At 36.5% G+C, this 20,431-nt stretch overlaps 1 protein-coding gene across 1 annotated transcript in view; it reads right to left on the bottom strand.

The window, feature by feature from the left end:
* Positions 1 to 20,431, bottom strand: part of ERC1 (ELKS/RAB6-interacting/CAST family member 1) — a 541,536-nt gene that overhangs the window by 125,007 nt on the left and 396,098 nt on the right. Inside the window, exon 16 of the mRNA XM_004381205.2 lies at positions 8,262 to 8,406. Within this exon, the coding sequence (XP_004381262.1) occupies positions 8,262 to 8,406 (145 nt within the window). The remainder of the gene's footprint in view (positions 1 to 8,261; positions 8,407 to 20,431) is intronic.

The raw sequence follows: 20,431 nt of genomic DNA, 5'->3' as shown, positions 1-20,431 counted from the left end.
GACAAGGAAGCTGGTGATAGGGAACCCAAGGTTGAGTAAGGATATTGTTAATGTGTTATGAGATTGTTAACCATTGTCATAGGGCAACATGTGTAGTAACTGTTAACTGAGAAACTATTTTGTTCTGTAAGCCTTCATCTAAAGTGAGACTAACAGCACAATTGGAAGAGTGTAGTCAATATCACTGAACTGTGCATGTAGAAATTTTTGAAACAGTGTATCTTTGGCTATGTGTATTTTCACCAAAAAAAAAAAAAAAAGGTTGAGAAGTTAAGAGGGTTAATATATTGTGGGGTTGTTAACCAATGTCATAAAACAACATGTGTACTACTGTTTTATGAGAAACTGTTTGTTCTGTAAGCCTTCACCTGTAGTACAATAAAATAAAATAAAATAAAAAAAAAGTGAATCTAATAATATTAAAGAAAAATACTCCCCTACATACATCAATCAGATGGATTGACCGAGTGGCAGCAACAACAGGCTCAAACATAGCAAGGACTGTAGAGGATGGCACAGGACTAGGCAGTGTTTCATTCTGTTCTACAGAGGGTTGCTATGAGTTGGAACCGACTTGACGGCACCTAACAACAGCAACATACATTATTAGGAGTCCTAGTGGTACAGTGGTTAAGTGCTTGGCTGCTAACCAAAAGGTTGGCGGTTTGAACCTACCAACTACTTTGTGGGAAAAATATGTGGCAGTATGCTTCTGTAAAGATTACAACCTTGGAAACCCTATGGGGCAATTCTACTTTTCCTACAGGGGTGTTATGAGTCATAATCGACTTGACATAATATTTGTTTTGCACAAAGATTATGGGGGGCAGTGGTGGTTCAGTGGTAGAATTCTCGCCTTCCATGCAGGAGACCTGGGCTGGATTCCTGGCCAATGCACCTCAAGCACAGTCACCATTACTCATTAACAGGGAAGGCTTGTATGTTGCTATGGTGCTGAACAGGTTTCAGCAGAGCTTCTAGACTAAAACAAACTAAAAAGAAAGGCCTGGTAATCTACTTCTGAAAATCTGATCCTGTTGTTCACGGAGTTGCCATGAATTGGGCCTTCTTGATGGCAGCTTATAATAATATGTTACAATAAAAAATTAAAAAAAGTGAAAAAATTAGACCAAAATATCACACAATATAGTCCCTAAATAGTTAGTTAATACTTGGCTTAAAAATAACATTTTTTTGTGATGACTTTCCCTTTGAGAGTGTATTTGCCATAAACATGAAGGCCCTGCTGGGAATCATAGGTTAGAATGCCCTAACTGTGCAATTTATTTTAGGATATCATTTTAAATCACAGGTGTAATAACATATAATAGTCAACAAGGTACACTCCGTCCTCATATGCCTTAAGTTTAAGAGTCTTATTAAATTCCTGTCTCCATAAGAATGATTATTTAGTCCTCTGTTGATTCAGAAAGTACAGGAAGGAAGAAGAATGGAGGATTGCTATAGGAAGCAACTAATGAAACTGAGATATGTGTCTTTCTCTGACTCACTATTAAAATACGGAATGACTGCAACTCAAGATTCTATATTATGGATGTGGCTTTAAAGGCTGATTAACCATTATTCCTACTGGGAACGAACTTCCATCAAGGATTTCATTCATAAGGAAATGTTTTAAATGACTAAGGAGCCTGCATAAATGTGTATTTCCTTGGCTAGGCAGAAGGATTTTTCATAGAGAAAATTTTTTAACCACAGAAGAAGAGAATGATAAATCCAAAATGGCAGTTTTTATAAAATTAGGCTCACATCAATAGACTGTTAGCATGTCTTCACACTATTTTAGCTTTATTCAGAAACAACTTATGTATTCTACAGTCAACAAAAATTTTGACAGATACTAGCTCAACTGGCATAACACAGTTTATAAAGACAATGTTCTACATTCTACCTTGGTGAGTACTGTCTGGGGTCTTAAAAGCCTGTGAGTGGCCATCTAAGATACTCCACTGGTCTCATCCCTTCGGAAGCAAGGGAGATGAAGAGAACAGGATACAAGGAAAAGATTAGTCTGAAGGACTAATGGTCCACAGCTACCAAGGCCTCCACCGGCCTGGAGTCCAGTACAGCTAGACGGTGCCCGGCTACAACCACTGACTGCTCTGTCCAGGATCACAACAGAGGGTTCTGGACAGAGCTGGAGAAGGATGTAGATGATAATTTTAACTCACAAAAAAAGGACCAGATTTGTTGGCCTAAAGGAGACTGGAGAAACCCCGAGAGTATGACCCGCAGACACGCTTTTAGCTCAGTGGTGACGTTATCTCCGAGGTTCACGTTCAGCCTGGGAGTGGATAGCCCCGTAAAACCAAATGGGACTAATGAGGTACTGGAGTCCAGTGACAGGGGCCAGAACGCAGAAGGGGACAAGGAAGCTGGTGATAGGGAACCCAAGGTTGAGTAAGGATATTGTTGATGTGTTGAGATTGTTAACCATTGTCATAGGGAACATGTGTAGTAACTGTTAAATGAGAAACTGTTTTGTTCTGTAAGCCTTTATCTTAAGTGAGAATAGCAGCATAACTGGAAGATTGGAAGAGCGTAGTCAATGTCACTGAACTGTGCATGTAGTAATTTTTGAAATGGTGTATCTTTGGCTATGTGTATTTTCACCAAAAAAAAGGTTGAGAAGTTAGAGCGACATGTTGTGGGGTTGTTAACCAATGTCATAAAACAATATGTGTACTACTGTTTCATGAGAAACTATTTGTTCTGTAAGCCTTCACCTGAAGTACAATTGAAAAAAAAAAATTTTGACAGATAACAATCCAATTATATATTGTGCTCTAACTTGGTGGTCTTAAATGATGTTCAACAGGTGGGCCAGAGCCTGGAGCTGAGAATTTAAAAAAACAAATCTGAGCTCTGAACTTTAAAAAAAAAAAATGTATCTAGCTCATACTTACATTCTTCAGAATGACGCTGAGCCATTCTTCCCAAACTTAACAGATAAAAACAAATTGCATTTTGCATATACAAAACAACAGATTTATATTCTTTAGTCAAAACTCTGAGATAGGTAAAGGATGACACAATTCAAAAGTAAAATGATTTGAACTTAGCTGGGGAAGAGTTGGAAATCCTGGTGGTGTAGTGGTTAAGAGCTATGTTCATTAACCAAAAGGTGGTCAGTTCGAATCCACCAGGTGCTCCTTGGAAATTCTATAGGGTGGTTCTACGCTGTCCTATAGAGGCGCTACGAGTTGGAATCGACTCGATGGCAACGGGTTTGGTTTTTTATTTTTTAATTTTGTTTTTGGGGAAGAATCAATATCAAAATCGCATTTAGTTTCACAGAAGCTGTGATCAAAAAACATGTGCATCAAAATTGGTGTTGGAACAAATGATAGTATTTTGTTGTTGTAGCCCTTGGGACCAAACACATGGAATTTACTGGACTTTCAAAACTGTATTCTCCTTTGGACCATGAATAAGCTTGATACATTTTAGTCTAAAGAATGATTTATTTGAAAAGTTCCAAAGCCTACAGTAGTTATGATAAAAGTGCCTTTTCAATCACAACACTTCATAGTTGCTACACTATGCTGCTGTAATAGACAGTAGCCTTCAATACTATGAGGAGGAAAAGATAGATGACATATCTGTGTTGAAAGGCAGGCCAATGGCCAGCCCTATGGCATGAGAGAAAGATCTAAAGTCAAAATAAGAAAGGAATTAACCTATAAACACATTCTATTCACTAATTAACAAGGAGGGAAAATAACTGAAAACAAAGGAAGCAAAGGAAAGCAAGTCTATATTATAGGACAGCAAATCTATTATTTCTGAGTGGGGTATGTGGACAGAGCATTGAATACTGTTATTGTGGTAACCCGCATTCTAACAGGTATGAGGAAAAGTCTGAAAGCATATACCATGTGGGTTTACAGATGAGTGAATGTGTCCTAAGCCAGACTGCAGAATGTGTCAATTAAGAGCACAGGACAGTTTCCCGGACCCAGTCAGGGGTTGTCAAGAGTCCTTGGCTCTACCTGATGAATCAAGATAACACATGTATCTCTTCATTTTTTACTTGATTAAATACTGCCAAGTAGAGAATGGACAGCACTTAATACAAGATAGTTATTTAAAATATAATTCACATTTTTTTTATGCTGTACCTACTGAAAGTACTTGAGGGTAATAATGAAGTAACCCCCTTTCCATAAAGAATTTAGAGATCAGAGAAACAAAGTGGTCTTGTGAGGGTTAAATGGGTAAAATACACATAACAGAATAGAAAACTAAGAAAGAATATAAAAAATGTTTGAGAGTGTGGGATCAACCCTGATGCAATCAGGGTCACCTGATTTAACTCAGAGCAGTAGGACTGGGACAACTGGAGAAAGACTGGATGAACCGAAGGGTAATATTTAGCCTGGAACAGTGAAAAGGAAAATCAAAGGGACAGGAGCACTAGGCAGATGAAGGAGTCTTGGCATTAGTATCTGTTGGACAGTCAGCTAGTTTTCTCAAGCGATAGACACCTTTCTGTAGCTTATACACCAGGATGTCTTAACATATTACACAGCTCTACATGTACCTACTACTCTTCTCAAGGAGATCTTGGTTCTCTTTGAAAATACTATTCAATGGATCTTCAAATTTCCCTAATAGGAATGGCATAGAGACAATATTCATTTTGTAGTTGGGGAAAATGAGGCATAAACTTACAGCAACTCATCTGAGCTTTTTCTTTACCCACTAAACAACACACTATGATTCTTCAGGCCTATTGAGTCAGCTTAGCATCCACTCAGAATTCTTCCGTTGAGCATACTGGAAACTGACCATTTGTTCAGAAAATATGAAATACAGATAAATTAAAATTAGTTCAGAGCTCTTAAAATGAGACCTATTGAGCAATCTGAGATTGTCTGACAAATTAAGGTTAAGTCCTTTTGCTCAGTTTTCTTTATAACATGAAAGAAGCTTCTCTACCAGAATAGATGACTTTGTGTGACAAAATACCTAGAAATGCTGGATACAGTAGTTGAGCTTAGGATGGAAGTGGGCATCTAAGCACTTTAGGTTTGCTATTTTACTTAATTTCACATAAATTCTGTGAGGTAGGTAACATCATCCCCATTTATAGATGAGGAACGTTGATCACAAAAAAGTAATCTGTCTAACTGGTAAAAGGGATAGCTAGAGTTGCAACCTAGCTCTCATCACCTCTCTACCAGGCTGTTACCAGATAGAAAGACATTTGCTTTGCATTCATACAATATTTGGCATACAGCAGATGCTCAATGAGTCTGTAATGAATGGGTAAAAAAAGTCATTTAATGCTTGGATGATCTGCTGAGGCTGTCAGCAGGAAAAATCAGTAAGGCCAGCAACTACCCTCTACAGTATGGGTTTGCCAAATGTTTAGAACTGATACTTTAAGCACTAGACTGTTTCTTTTAAGACAAGTACTGTGTTTTGATATCCCTCATGCCTAGAAAGTGCTGGAATGAAAGAATATATTAAATCAGACAATCAATCCTAATGCAGAGGATTACAAAATCGTAGTTTCAAATTAGACTGCCTAGATTCAAGCCAAATCATTTTAAGTTTGTAGCCTTTACTCTTATACTGTTACAGCTGACCTTTAAAAACAGAGAAAACTTCTGGCCTGTCCTGAAAAGCCCAATTTGCCTATGACATATCTGAATAGAGCACAGAGAGGCAAAGCCAGACTTCACTTTAATAGCAAACGCAATATGGAGGTTGCAAAATTCTTCAGGTGAAAAAAAATAATGCTGAGAGAAAGGCCATCTTGTGACAGCTGCGGTAGCTAAACAGATTGTATTAATGCTTTTCAAAGTTCTGAGTTAACACTAAGTCCAGTGTGGGTGCTCGACAATCACAGCAGGGGCTTCTTCATGACTTAAAATCTGAACACACTGGTTGACACCCACCACAGTACATCTGCAGTTTGTTAGACAACTTTTTTGTTTTTACTTTTTCAATTGGCCCTTGCCCCTTCCTCTAATGTAGCCTCTCCAAGTGCTGCTTTGCCATGAATGAGTCAAGGAGACAAGCCACCCCTGGGGGGTAAATAAATTGGGACCACACTAGAGGGTGACACCAAAATCTGTAAATCCCTCATTGCTTCACTTTTTTCTGACAATAGGAATTGCATGTGAATGCCAATAGCCTATCAGACAGTGGCAGTTCCATTTACTGGAAAGCCTGGTCAATGCTGACTGCTTCCCTGTTAGGAAATGGCCTTTAGATTGAGGCACATTCCAGCAATTCAAGGACTAGAAGCTTTAAATTAAAACAACACTCATGCCATATCCTCTTTCCAAAAAGCCTCTCCCTTGTCCAAACTTTAATACACACACTTAGAGAAATTACAGAACAAAAATGTCTTTGGCAAGACTCCTTCCTTCTTGCTCACAGCATCCCAGATACGTTTTGGAAGGGCAGGAATGTGAAACTTTGCATGGAAGCGAGAAAGAAAAGCAGTTAGGACGGACTCTCAAGAATTACATTATCTTTCTCCTTTCACATGTCGCATCACTACAGAATATTTGAGGCACAGGGCTAGATGTAAAGACACTAGGATTTTTTAGCTGCTGCTTTCTAAGGTTATAAGTGCATAAATTAATTAATTTCCTTAACCTTCACCTAATGAAAACATACGGTACTGCAAGCCAAGGAATCAAAAACCACTGTGAATGAGATATAGTACTCTGGTCTGCTAGATATTCTATCCTATTTGGTGTCTCAAGAAGGAAGGACCATAAAGTGCTAAAATCATATGCCTATAACATCATTTAGGCCTAACTACTTAAGAGAACTGATACTGCCAAATATATATACTCACAAACTAGTGAACTCCTTTCCTCAACAATACCAGTTGATTGCATATTATCAACCCTGACAAGTCAAATCTCAGTTTTTCAACTAAATAACTTTAACAATAAGTAAATTTTCCCCGTTTTACTTACTGTTGTTGTGTGCCGTTAAGTCCACTCCAACTCATAGCTAACCTATAGGACAGAGTAGAACTACCCCATAGGGTTTTCTAGGCTGTAACTTTTACAGGAGCAGATTACCAGGTCTTCTCTCACACAGAACCATTGGTGGGTTCAAACTGTCAACCTTTTGGTTAGCAGTTGAGTGCTTAACCATTGTGCCACCAGGACTCCATGTTTTACTAACTAGGCATTCAAAAATTAAATAATGTCCTCTTCTTGCTACAAATTATCTTAGGACCCTGGAAAAGTTTTCTCTCACTCGTAAATGAGCAATGTGTTGCTTTTTGCTGGTCATCTATCTATCCTGAAGAAAAAGGAACATCTTTTTGGCATTTTATCAGCGAAGTCAGCGACATAAATAAAGCCTATTTCTAAGCAGTTTTAATATTGGTTTACAAAGAGAATATCTCTACGGTATAAATATTGATTCTTGTTAATTTGAACATTAAGTATTTGCCAAAAACACTATCAACTGATCACTCATCCCCCAGAGCAGAGAAGAAAATATTCCTGCACCTGAAAAGCTCTCTCCCAGTTTTGTTACTTCAGGCAGAAGAGCAAATTTGGGTAGAAAATATGACTGAGACTGCAGGAGATGACACTGGAAGACAGGGTTGAGAACAATGAAAATAGTACAAGAACTGCCTGTGAAGAGTGTTATTAACATTAAAGAAGTGGACTTATATTTACGAATCCAGCTTTTGGCTTATCTTTCTAAGGGGAAATTTTTAGCTTTTGTTTCATACATGGAAGGCCTCACATAAATATTAAGCATTAAATTTTGGAAGGGCTCAGGTTGGGAAACAGAAGGTCAAAACTCTGCTATTACCTTCAGAGCTTACCCAACCCTGTGTAACTAGAAGCCCTTTAATGAAAATAACCTTACTGCCTGCTGTAATAGGATATCTACTTGGATATAAAAAAGATAAGGCTTTTTCATTTCAAATGGGCAGAATTTCACTAATTTCATACAGCCATAGTACAGAGTTAAAAAGTATTCTCACAGAAGACTGTGACATCTTCCAAACGAGCCTTCCTATCAAGAATATGCCGCATTTCCTAGACACAGCCAGAGATTTGTGAAGAAGATAAAAGTGTCTGCTATTTAAAATTAACTGGAAACAGTTATTAGATGCCTAATATGAGACATAAGACCTTAGAACTTCAAGACTGCTAATTCAAGCTGGCAAAGAAATGTGTAGAAAATGGTGTGAAAGCACGTTCCACTGACCCTTCTCCATGGGATCCCCTAGCATTTAATTATACCTGCTGCTTGAGCTGCTGCACCAGACGATCCTTCTCTCGCTTTAGAGCAGCCACTTCCTCTTGGGTCTTTTTCTTAGAGGACGAAAGCTCCAAAAGCGCTATATTGGCATCTTTTTCACTAATGGCAGCTAGAAGAGCTTCTTGCCTGCAAAAGAAAGAAAATGCAAAAGCTCATTGAATCCTCAGAACAATCTTTTGAAGTCAATATTATTATTACCTCCATTATATGAGTGATAAAAATGAGGCTTAGAGAGTTTATACAGCTTGCCCAAGCTGACACTTTTAGTAAACGATGCAGCCATTCAGGTCTTTCTAACTCCAAATGTCTTTATCATGCTGTTATACTGCCATCTTAAGAAAGAGTTCTAGGTATAGCTGCAGCTAAAATTGCAATGTAAACCAAGCTAGTGACTTTTATCTTTAGTAAGGATAATCCTGTCACCTATACATTTCATCCATTTAACTCTATCCTGTGATAAGTGTTCTGCAGCTTCCAGGTAAAGCAGTAATGCTGAAATGGAAAACATTTTCATGTATAGAGTGTGTTAACAGATTGTAAACTTCAGTAAACAGGATTTAGAAACACAGCCATCTGTTCCTGGAGCATTCTGAACATCGAAAATTCTTTTTATCTCATCAGTTAAATAAGTTTCCAGTTGTGGCTTTATTTGGCAATGATCTGCACACTTTGAAACCGTAATTTAAACTTTATAGATTTCTTGTGGTTTAGCTAACTACTTTATGGTTCATGTCCAAAAGGGGGGAAGACAAAAGAGGGATTTAGTAGGGCTGTGGACAACATGACAAATTTACAAAATAACGAGAATGAAGTCAGTAAACAATCTCATAGTACAAAATGCATTCCTCAGCAGCTCATCTTTTATGTAAGTCATCTGAAAGAAGACAGATTTTATTTACAGGAACTATATAAGTGGCCAAGGAGCCCTGGTGGCGCAGTGGTTTAGCGCTTGGCTGCTAACCAAAAGGTTGGTGGGTTGAATCCACCAGCTGCTCCACGAAAGAAAGATGTGGCAGTCTGCTTCTGCAAAGATTTACAGCCTTGGAAACCCTATGGGGCAGTTCTACTCTGTCATATAGGGTTACTATGAGTTGGAATGAACTTATATATATACATAAGTGGTCTGAGCTTTTGACCTAAGGAAATGCTGAATCTGAGAATGCACTACCAAGTTTAACTTTGCTTCTGTCTTTTGTTAAGATAATTATGCTTCAATAGCAGTCATGTGGAAGAGTTTTAGTTTAGCCACAAACTGGAAGACCATCTTTGGAGTCTTCTCACAGGGATATTCTTTATTCTGGGCGGTTAGGTATACTGAACTCTGAACAAGCCATACTAACAAATGGAGAATGTACATCAGTTTATACCACTGAAATAAAGATTTGTTTAACTAGTGGTTGCTGTTGCAAAGGACAAAGAGAAGATTCTCCTTCACCTCAGTATCACTTTCCACTGTCTCCACACTCATGTAATTCTAAGAAATGGCAGATGGCTTACAACATGAGGCTCCAGTCAACACCAAAGGGATAACGACCGTCTAAATATATCCACTAACCACTTGAAAAAAATATGTTAAGTGGTGAAATGAGCTTAAAGGTGAAGGAGTTCAAGATGGTCTCGCTATGCACAGTTTCCTGTTGATTGCTGTCATCTGTCCCCTTTTGGGAAGCTGAAAGACTAACAAAGCTGGAATGAGAAATGTGCTTTCTCAATAAAGGTGTTACATTTCTGTGCACCATTAGTCAGAATCACACGTTTAGTAGCAGGAACATAATAGAAGATGAAAGAAAGATAAATTATTTTATCTAATTAGATTAAGAGTCATCACTAGCTTTGCTGAATGCAAGACACAAAGGCAAGAGAATCTGAGCTCCATCTTGTGTGTAAGGAAAGCACCATAACATGAAATAGTAAAAATTATTATACATTGTTGAAGCATCTTAACTGAATTCCAAACTCTTGTCATAAATGATATGCTTGGCCAGCGAGTGTGGCACAGCTAATCTCTGGGGTAAAATGTCAAATTCCCAAACTGCAATATAACCAGGTGACAATTTAGACTCTAAATTTTAAAATAAAGGATGTGGCACTGAGGTCTGAGCCACTGGAATAATGCCTTTTAGTAAGATACATAAGTTGAAGTCTTTGTTTTTTCCTTGTACAACTCAAATACAGATTTTATTATGTCACTGAAACATTTTTTTTCCTTTAGCATTGCAGTATGCTATGAACTGTACAAAATTAAACTTTCTTCTTTCATACCCATGGCTCTCACCCTAACAGATTATCATACTGTTGTCCTTTCTATTTGAAAAGTATTCCCTTGATATTGATTTCTACATGCGTATGTGCCTAAAAAGGACAATTCATAATCAAGAGAATAAAATGTTTTGATTATATATATATATTGTACATATAATCATATAAATTCTGGGTAATGTTAAGATCTTTTATGGGTATGTTAGCTTTTAGGTATCTATTTTTAGAAAAGTACAGAGATAGTATTGTTCTCGTTTGTAATTTTGGTAAGTTTGAAATGGATACTATGGGAAAAACAACTTAAAGAAAAAAATTTAGAGGATAGGCAAGAATGTGGAAGCTAGTAAATAGTAACAGCCATCATTTCATGGGAATAAGAAAAATTGTTGTTCCCCTAATACATCTGATAGAAAAGACCATATGGATAGTTGAACTTACGTGGTTAAGTTTTACAGAGTACACTCTAAAGTATCTAAACTCAAAACATTTTGTTAAGAATATCCTGCTTCTCAAAGGGAATGGAATTCAGAATGGAAAAAAAAAAAAAAAAAAGGAATGTTATTTTAGTAACCACCTACTCTCAATATAATTGTTTCTTTGTAAGAAAGGTATTTTCTGATAGAAGTAATATACATCCATTGGAGAAAAATGGAAAGATACAGAAAAGGAGAAGAAAATAAAAATTACCAGAAATTATTCCTTTTTAATCTGAGTCAATGTCTTGATATCTGAAAATCAGCCACTCTAATTCTAATATTTTAAAGAAAATAACATTAACGAGGATTAATAATTGACTTCAAGAGCTTTACTAACTAAAGACTATCCACAGAAAAGGAAGACTTACTAGTAGAGCACATTCTGATTTCATTTCCCATGAGCCCCTAGAGAGTAATACAAGCACATAAAATGTGAAAGGTAATATATGTATGCCACAAGCCCAAAGCAAAATAAGAACTGCAACACTCTTCCTGCCAAACTACTCTCCTTGTTCTATTCATGTCTTTTCCTCAGTTTAAAAAAAAATTGAAAATGTGGACACAGAACCTTTCAAAGTGATTAGTAACCCCCTACTGCATGACTAACATGCTGTATTACTTGCATAATGAGTAGGTAGCAGCAGAAATTCAACTTTAAGTCATTGAAGTGCTCTATTCACTCGATGCCTGATGCTTTAAACTACCAGACCAGTGGAACCTGCCCTTTGACCTGCAAGTTCTAATAGAATCAAGATGTCTCTAAAAGTACTCTGCTGTGACATCATTTGAGCTTCAGGAAATACAAAGACCACCCCCTCTTTCCCCTTCCCCCTTTTGGGCAAATTTCAGAAACAGGAGGCAAATATCAAAAGCAAAAGCTCAAAATCCTTTTCATAATTCCTGCATCTCTGAGAACAACACAACATTAGCTTCTATGACAAGTAAAATAAGGGATTATAATCAGTGTTAGAATGCTGGTGGTTAACAATCAAAAAGCGAGTCCTTAATAAGTGTGTGTATGTTTAACAGAAATGCCAAGACAGAAAAAACAGTATGAATGAGGGGATGCTGTTAAGGCATTGTTTCCTCTTCCTCTAAGTGGGTATTTCAAATGGAATGACTGCATAATCACGTTCTGTATGTGTATAGTAACCCTGAAAACATCAGGAAAGAGATGGAAAGAAAGCAAGAATAAGATCAGCAGCTTTGGATATTTTAATGTCACGAACATGTAGGTATAGTTAATCTACTCCAGTTTCAAGACAAATCTGAAATCCAGATTTTCTTACTGATGGATTAAATAAGCCTTTGATTCTACCCTGTTCTTGTTATTTAACCAATTAACTACCCAGAGTGAGCAGTGGACTACCAAGGTATCTCTTCCATTCTTCCATCTCATTTCCTGGAGAAATCCTTCTGATAACTATTTTCTCCAACTCCCCTTTCAGAGGTCTCAGAGAATTTGGTGGATACATGCCTTAAGTTCAGTGAAAGCCCTGGTCACACAGGTGATCCTCTGTGGGCAAGCCTGACTATGTTTGATGTCTCGACCTTTGGTCCTTGTATATCATACTATCTTCTCTATAGGTTGCCTTTACTTAGACACCCAGAAGTATCTTTAATGTAAAATGTCAACATTAATCAACTTTTCCTTCCACCTTAACAAATTTACCCCTCAATGTTAACACAGCCACCATATTCCTGGATCCATATGGTGACAATATTTAAATTATTTGAATTCTTCTTTGTTCCTCATAGTCAATATTCAAGTTTTACTGATTGTTTCTATAGTTTAATGAAACCACTCCTTTGTATGTGCATGGTCACTACCATATTCACTATAATCGTTTTAGTTTAGGCCTATATTATTTCTAAAGCCTCTTCTCTAATTCTCTCCCCATTCTACACTGTCTCTCTCTTTTGATGTCATTTTCATCACTTCTCTTACCATATCAAACACTTTGGCCTAATATTCAAGACTACATATAGCTTTGGGAGGAACATTGCTCATAAACTGAGTGAGGAGAGTTTTCTTTTCAAAAGAAACTTTTTATGTATTCAAATCTTGAGTATTCAACTAGGGTATAAATTTCTTGAGAATAGGGACCATGTCTTAACTTCATTGTGTTCTCCATATATAAGCTCTTCACATAGTAGACACTTGGCAAATTTCAGTCAATTAACTAAAAATTGATCTATTTTGCAACTAAAAGTCCTTTTTGGTAAAACCCATTCACCTGAATACAAGAGACGAGAAATAAGATATATGATTATTGTTAGCATTACCAATTTTACATGCAACGAAGTAGACCTTCTGATAATCAAATGTATTTTACTCAATGTTTAAATGATAATTTGACCACAGGCAGCAAATAACTTTCTGTATTATGAGCTCCTTTAGGTCACTGTTACACTGACTCTATTTATGCTGCTCTTCTGAAAATGAAACGTTCTTGTGTAAGTCCTAGTACATTAAAAGTGGTTAGCGCTCTAGAGCAAACAGCACCCCTTTCTGACTCTATTAAGAAACATCTATAATAAAAACAAATAGGATCATAGAGGGAAAGCATGGTATAATGTCTAAGGAAGGAGACATTTCTGCATAAAGCCAAATCCCTTAAGATTTCTGAATGCGAGCCTTCTGACTGAAGCTACTCTGCAATTCAATGTCTTAATGATTCTTTCACAGGGGAAAAAAATCTCATTTCTTTCAGTCTGTGAAGAAACACGTAAGAAATTTCTTCTGTTCATATTCAATATTGTCTTAACAAACAAACATGGAAAGTATTCTTAAGAAAATAAATATAAATGAAAGAGCAAGGGAGAAAATGTTTTAGTTACTACAGACATTACAGACATTGTAGTAAAGTACCACAAAAATGGATGGAACCTCACAGAACAAAATCGAAAGCTCTCAAAAATTATAGTAGCAAGTCACAAAGGCCAACCACTGAGAAAAGTAATTTAATAAACTATGCTAGTTCATTTCCTAAGCATTTTTATGTACTGAGCTATATGCAGGTCTAGAGCATGAACTGCTTTACTTACTACCCCCAATGACCTGGAACTCAGAATCCTGCTACCACAAACAAAACAAGATGTGTAAAAGTCACCAATTACCATATTTCTGGTGAATGCCCACTATGGGCCGGGTCTTGTGCTAAGTACTACTGATATACTGAAAACAATGACTTCATACAACTTAACAGCCTATTAGGGAAGCTAGACATTAAGCAAAATTATGTACATAATTAAATAATTATAACTAGGATTTCTTTTTGCTCTTTAATGTTATATGTCTCACAACAAACCTTAATAGATTCTTTTTAGTTCTATTGAGAATATCCATGTATCAAAACGTTAGAAAATTCCTTCTGTATTAAAAACAAACAAAAACTTTACCTAAGCTTTCTTTTAACAAAATCTAGGGCACCTACTTTAAATTTCCATACGTTGACAATAAAATGATTGACACTGTTAAGACTGTGGTAAATGTTGAGTCACTTGTCCACATGGGAATAAAAAATATCATATAATCTACATTCCATGATTAAACCAGCTTGCTCCAAAGTAAACAGATTCGATTCCAGAGATTTCTTGGTACTCCTGAAAGTTTAATACCACTAATATGTAAAAACGTTCCTCCTTATCTTGTGTTTCCCCAAAAGTTATTTTAGCCAAAATTATCCAGTTGTTTCCTTCATGAAGCGTATTATAATGCAGAGAGACAAACAAATATACCTATATTACAGTTCCAAATGAAAGAGAGCTAAGTTCTTCAAAGAATTCATTTTGGGAAGTTACATAAGAACATTTATTCTGATGCTGCTGCCAAATTTCTCTTTAAAATTGGCTTCAAAGCTTATTATATTATATAAGCATTTGGAATTATTAGATTGAATTTCATATTTGACACCATGTCTGGAGCACAGATAATGAATTAGGGTGATATGTTTTTTGGACCACAACGAGGTATAAGTATACATTTATTTTCAGGGACATATTGTAAGCTGGCTCTGAAAGCAATTCCCAAGAAAAGATTACAACTATGTTTCAGCAATGGCAGCACCAAGGGAATAAACATAAAATTGCCTAGGTGAGACTCAACTGGGTGCTAAGTTGCAATGTTCTTATTTTTTAAAACAATTATTCATATTACTTCACCACAGCCAAACCTTGTATTCTTCACAATAAATCAGGACAACAGTCTTTCCAATTTAATGTTGTATTTAGTGATCACCCTCTGCTGAGTATGACCATCCAGATTCTTGTCTTTGACATTCTAAGCTTTCTTATTTTTGAATTATACTCGATCAAAGTAGCTTACTGTTCATGTAGCTTAGTTGTGCCCTCCCCTTCTCTTCCTGCTGTCTGGCATGCAATGTGGCAGTGAGCCATCTTGGATCTTGTGGATGAAGGTAACACCGAAATGACAGTGAAACAACAAGAAAGGATGATTTGGAACCCCTGACAATTTCATACAGCAGAATTACTACAACAGTTTGGACTATTATATGAAAGAGATGTAAACTTATATAATAAGTTTATTCCCTGTCATCTTTTGTCAAAGCAGCTGAATATAGACTGTTAGTTTTAATGAAATATTTTAAATCTGTTTAGCATTTTGTGTACATAAGGCAAAGTCTATAAAGCCTATAAATAGTAAAATAGACAGTATAACTGAAATTTAAAAAATAGAAAATAAGAGATCAGAATAAGCCTCAGAATGCATTCTTTAAAAAAAAGGAGCTAGAGTAGAAAGGAATGCCTTGTTAAGTTAATGTCTGCTCACTTAGTATGGCATTCTACTTATCCATGTGAATAAGACCTACGAAAAACTTAAAAGGATCCACATTAATTTTGAAAATAATGGCACATGGTACCTTTCTTAAAAAGAAGTTAGTCAACTTTAAAAAAATTAGTCAACTGTCAAATTTTAATGTAACATATTAGCTTCTATATATTTTCTTCATGTTAGAGGATTCTAGCAATGATATAACTAAGTTTACACAGCACCACAGTTTATGGTGAAATATTATACCAGGAAGGGAAACAGCATCATTTAAGTAAGAGTCTTAGACTTTGTTTTCTACATAGTCATAGTTCATTAGAGTGAGTTGTCTGTATCTCTGTTCAATGTAGAAGTGATTTGTGTATTTTACGTAGTGTACCTATTTCCAAAGAGAATGCTTAAAAATAAATAAAATGTGTTTTAGTTAACATAATATGATTACAATTACTGATACTCATCTTTTTAAAAAACCCTCCACTGACCCTACTTTTCCCTATAGTTGCTATGTATTCTCTTTTCCCTCCTAATCAAAATTTTAGGATTCCAACATAGTACTAACGACAATTTTGGATTTAATTTCAAGATGGCAGAATGAAGACCTTACAGCTTCTTCTCTAGAAAATCACTCTCAAACACCAGGACAACAAAACACAGAAACAAATTCTTTCTTTGATGATACAAGAAGATATGTTATGCCAGACTATAATATATAAAGACAAAATGGATAAGAAAATTATAAATGACTGGGCACATGAAAATTAATCCAAAGTGCCTACAGAGGGAGATACCTGTGAGAGGGAAATAGATTTACCTTGAGAACCCAAGAAAGCCTCAGGATTGATTGGGTCAATGGCTGTTAAAAGTTGTACAGCTTATTACATTGTATCAGATTTGCTTTACAAATGGTAGTTCTTAAACATTAAAACAAGAAATAAGAGAAATCTGGGCTCTACTCCTCACCTACTGAAGCTGAAGTACTGGGGATAGGCATCTAAACTTTTAACAAGCTCCTCTGGTAATTTTGAATGTAGTAAGCATTCTCTCTAAATTATGTCTAGCATATGACAAGCAGCTAGAACCTATGGTTTCTCCTTTACAGCAAGACAAATTAATTTAAAAGACCAACAACAATGTATAAGGTATCCCCGATTCCCCACATACTTGCGAAGACTGGGTTGTTAGCACTGGTATTTACTTTTCCTAATTCAATAAATATATATACAATCTTCCAATTCTATGGTGAAAATAAAGTTATTTTAAACTCTTCAAGTCTGTTCATATTGCAGACACTCATAACAGTGACTCTTAACAGGTTCAGGAAAATGCAGAGACAAATTCCGTCTGTTGGTTCTGTGCAACAGGTAATTTGAAAGAAAGTTTAGGAGAGCATCTCATAATACATCCACGGGCAAATTTCCTCCTATCTTCATGGCAAGGGTGTGTCATAAGACAGATGTGAACTTAGGATCTTCTATTTTCTACATATGCTTTTTTATTTTTTCGCATACAAAAATTTACACATACACTGTTATGTGACTCTAATTGCTCTCCCCATACTGTGACAGCACACTCCTCCTTTCCACCCGATTCCCTATGTCCATTCAACCAGCTCCTAACCCTCTCTGCCTTCCTGTCTCACCTCCAGATAGAAGCTGCCCATTTAGTCTCTTGTATCTACTTGAGCTAAGAGGCACACTCCTCACGAATATCACTTTATGTCCCACAGTCCAGTCCAATCCCTGTCTGAAGAGTTGGCCTCAGAAGTGGTTTTAGTTCTGGGCTGACGGAGAATCTACATGCTTTTAAAAATAGCTGGTGTAGAAACAACCCAAGTGTCCATCAACAGATGAATGGATAAACAAAATGTGGTATATATTACAATGGAATATTATTCAACCATAAAGAGAAATGAAGCTTTGATATATGCTATGGCATGGATAAACCTTGAAAACATTACGCTAAGTGAAATAATACAGATACAAAAGGACAAATATCATATGATCACACTTACATGAAATATAAGGGGCCCTGGTGGTGCAAACGGTTAAGCACTCGACTGATAACCAAAAAGTTGGCAGTTCAAACCCAGCCAGCGGCTCTGCAGGAGAAAGGCCTGGCATCTGCTTCTGTAAAGATTACAGTCTAGAAAACCCTATGGGGCAATTTACTCTTTTCTTTCTTTCCTGTCTTTTTAATGACCTTTTGCTTTCTTTATGTATGATGTCCTTGATGTCTTCCCACAACTCATTTGGTCTTCAGTCATCAGTGTTAAATGTGTCAAATCTATTCTTGAGGTGGTCTCTAAATTTAGGTGGGATATACTCAAGGTTGTACTTTGGCTACTGTAAACTTGTTTTAATTTTCTTCAGCTTCAATCTGTACTTGCATATGAGCAACTGATGGTCTGTTCTGCAGTCAGCCCCTGGCCTTGTCCTGACTGATGATACCGAGCTTCTCCATCATCTCTTTCCATAGATGCAGTCGATTTGATTCCTGTGTATTCCACCTGGTGTACAGTCACCATTTACGTTGTTGAAAAAAGGTATTTCCAATGAATAGGTTGTTGGTCTTGCAAAATTCTAACATTCAACCTCTGGTGTCATTTCTGTCACCAAGCCCGTATTTTCCAACTACTGATCCTTCGTTTCCAATTTTCGCACTCCAACCACAAGTAATTATCAATGCATCTTGACTGCACGTTTGATCAATTTCAGACTGTAGAAGCTGGTAAAAATCTTCAATTTCTTCATCTTTGGCAGTAGTGGTTGGTGCATAAATTTGATTAACAGTCGTATTAACTAGTCTTCCTTGTAAGTGTATGGATATTATCCTACCACTGACAGTGTTGGACTTCAGGACAGATCTTGTAATGTTCTTTTTGACAATGAACGTGATGCTCTTCCTCTTCAATCATTCCCGGCACAGCAAACCATATGACTGTCTAATTCAAAATGGCCAATCCCGGTCCATTTCAGCTCACTAATACCTAGAATATCTATCTTCAAGCATTTCATTTCTGACAACTTCCAATTTTCCTAGATCCATATTTCCTACATTCCATGTAGAAATGTACGAACTTTTGGAAATAGATAATGGTAATGATTGTACAACATGGTGAATGTAATTAACATCATTGAATTGTACATGTAAAAATGGTTAAAATGGTAAATTTTTTGTTATATATATTTTGCCAGAATTTAAAAAAATAAAAAATAAAAGATAGCTACTAAGTCACGGGAGTTTTTGTTGGGAAATTACTCAAATCTTTTCCAAATCCCCATCTCTTAAATCCACTGATTTGTGTGTTAGAGGGAACCCCCCAAAACCAATAGCTTAGCATGAGCCCCAAAAGATGAAGCCAAGTGGTGGGATCAGAGTGACATCTGGGGATAATGTGTATGTAAGGATTTACACTGGCCTTTACTATTTCAGAACAGTATGTCCTTTCTGCCTTACATTTGATAGTATAACAGGAAGGGAAAAATTCATAATACAAACATTTCATATGAAGATATAGTCTCTTCAAAAAAAGTACACCTGTTATTGCGTACTCACACTTTTGGGCTACACTATTTACCTCATTCTCTTTCCTTAGGAAGTTTCTGTTTCCAAAGGAAAAGAAAGTCGTCTTACATTGTTTCTCAGAACTCAAACTGCAGAATACCTCCATTTATTTAGACGTCTGTTTTAAGAATTATTGAATGTGTTAAGCAATTAATCCCTGCACTTTGTCACTGTCCCACTGTTTACTTAACCTTTTCCAGTCCTAGAGATGGATAACACGTCCATACCAGCTGTCTACACTGTGTTACAGAGAGAGCTTGCTGGCCTTTTCTTTAGCTTGTACTGCATTCCAAGTCTGTTTGCTATGACATTTGCTAGAAGAATGCCAGCGGTATCATGGCACTCATTCCTCCACCTTCTAGCACAATCAAGAGCTAATTGTGTCTTGATTTCACAAAACAGCCAACATTACACAGAACATCTAATCTTTGGACTTGTTGTACTCTGCCTGAGAAAAAAAGCAGGAACTGTTCCAATGCATAAATATCTAAGATATTCTTCAAGCTGCATATAAAGCATATGAAAGTTGTGAGGGGACACATGAATGACTGTTTGTGTACGCTAAGAGACTACTGAAGACACTGGGACAGCTGAGATCCTGTAGGTTACCAAAAACACCTGACAGCCAAAATGGATGAAAACAAACTCTACAATTTATTCCCTTCCTGTATTATTGATTCAACAACTTCAGCGTTCATCTACTATCCATTTATTGGCAAAAATTATAAGAACAACTCCTTTCCTACACAGGTTTGGTGTGAAACGCCAGTGGGGAAATCCTATAGCGATGGCCAACTAACTATATGTGCATTAGGTAGATGAGTATTATTATTACAAACTGAGATAATCCCATCTTCTCTGCATCTTCCCATAGGTTCTAGCTGCTTACCAAATGACAGACATAATTTAGGAAGAATGCATACTATACCCATTTTTCCCTGAGTTAGAATTTAAAAAAAATTTTTTTTATTGTACTTCAGGTGAAGGCTTACAGAACAAATAGTTTCTCATGAAAACAGTAGTACACATATTGTTTTATGACATTGGTTAACAACCCCAC

Source organism: Trichechus manatus, unplaced genomic scaffold, assembly GCF_000243295.1.
Source record: "Trichechus manatus latirostris isolate Lorelei unplaced genomic scaffold, TriManLat1.0 scaffold00081, whole genome shotgun sequence".
In the NCBI taxonomy this organism is placed as follows: domain Eukaryota; kingdom Metazoa; phylum Chordata; class Mammalia; order Sirenia; family Trichechidae; genus Trichechus; species Trichechus manatus.
Note: the sequence above shows the minus strand (reverse complement) of the source record. Positions and strands in the feature narration are given on the sequence as shown.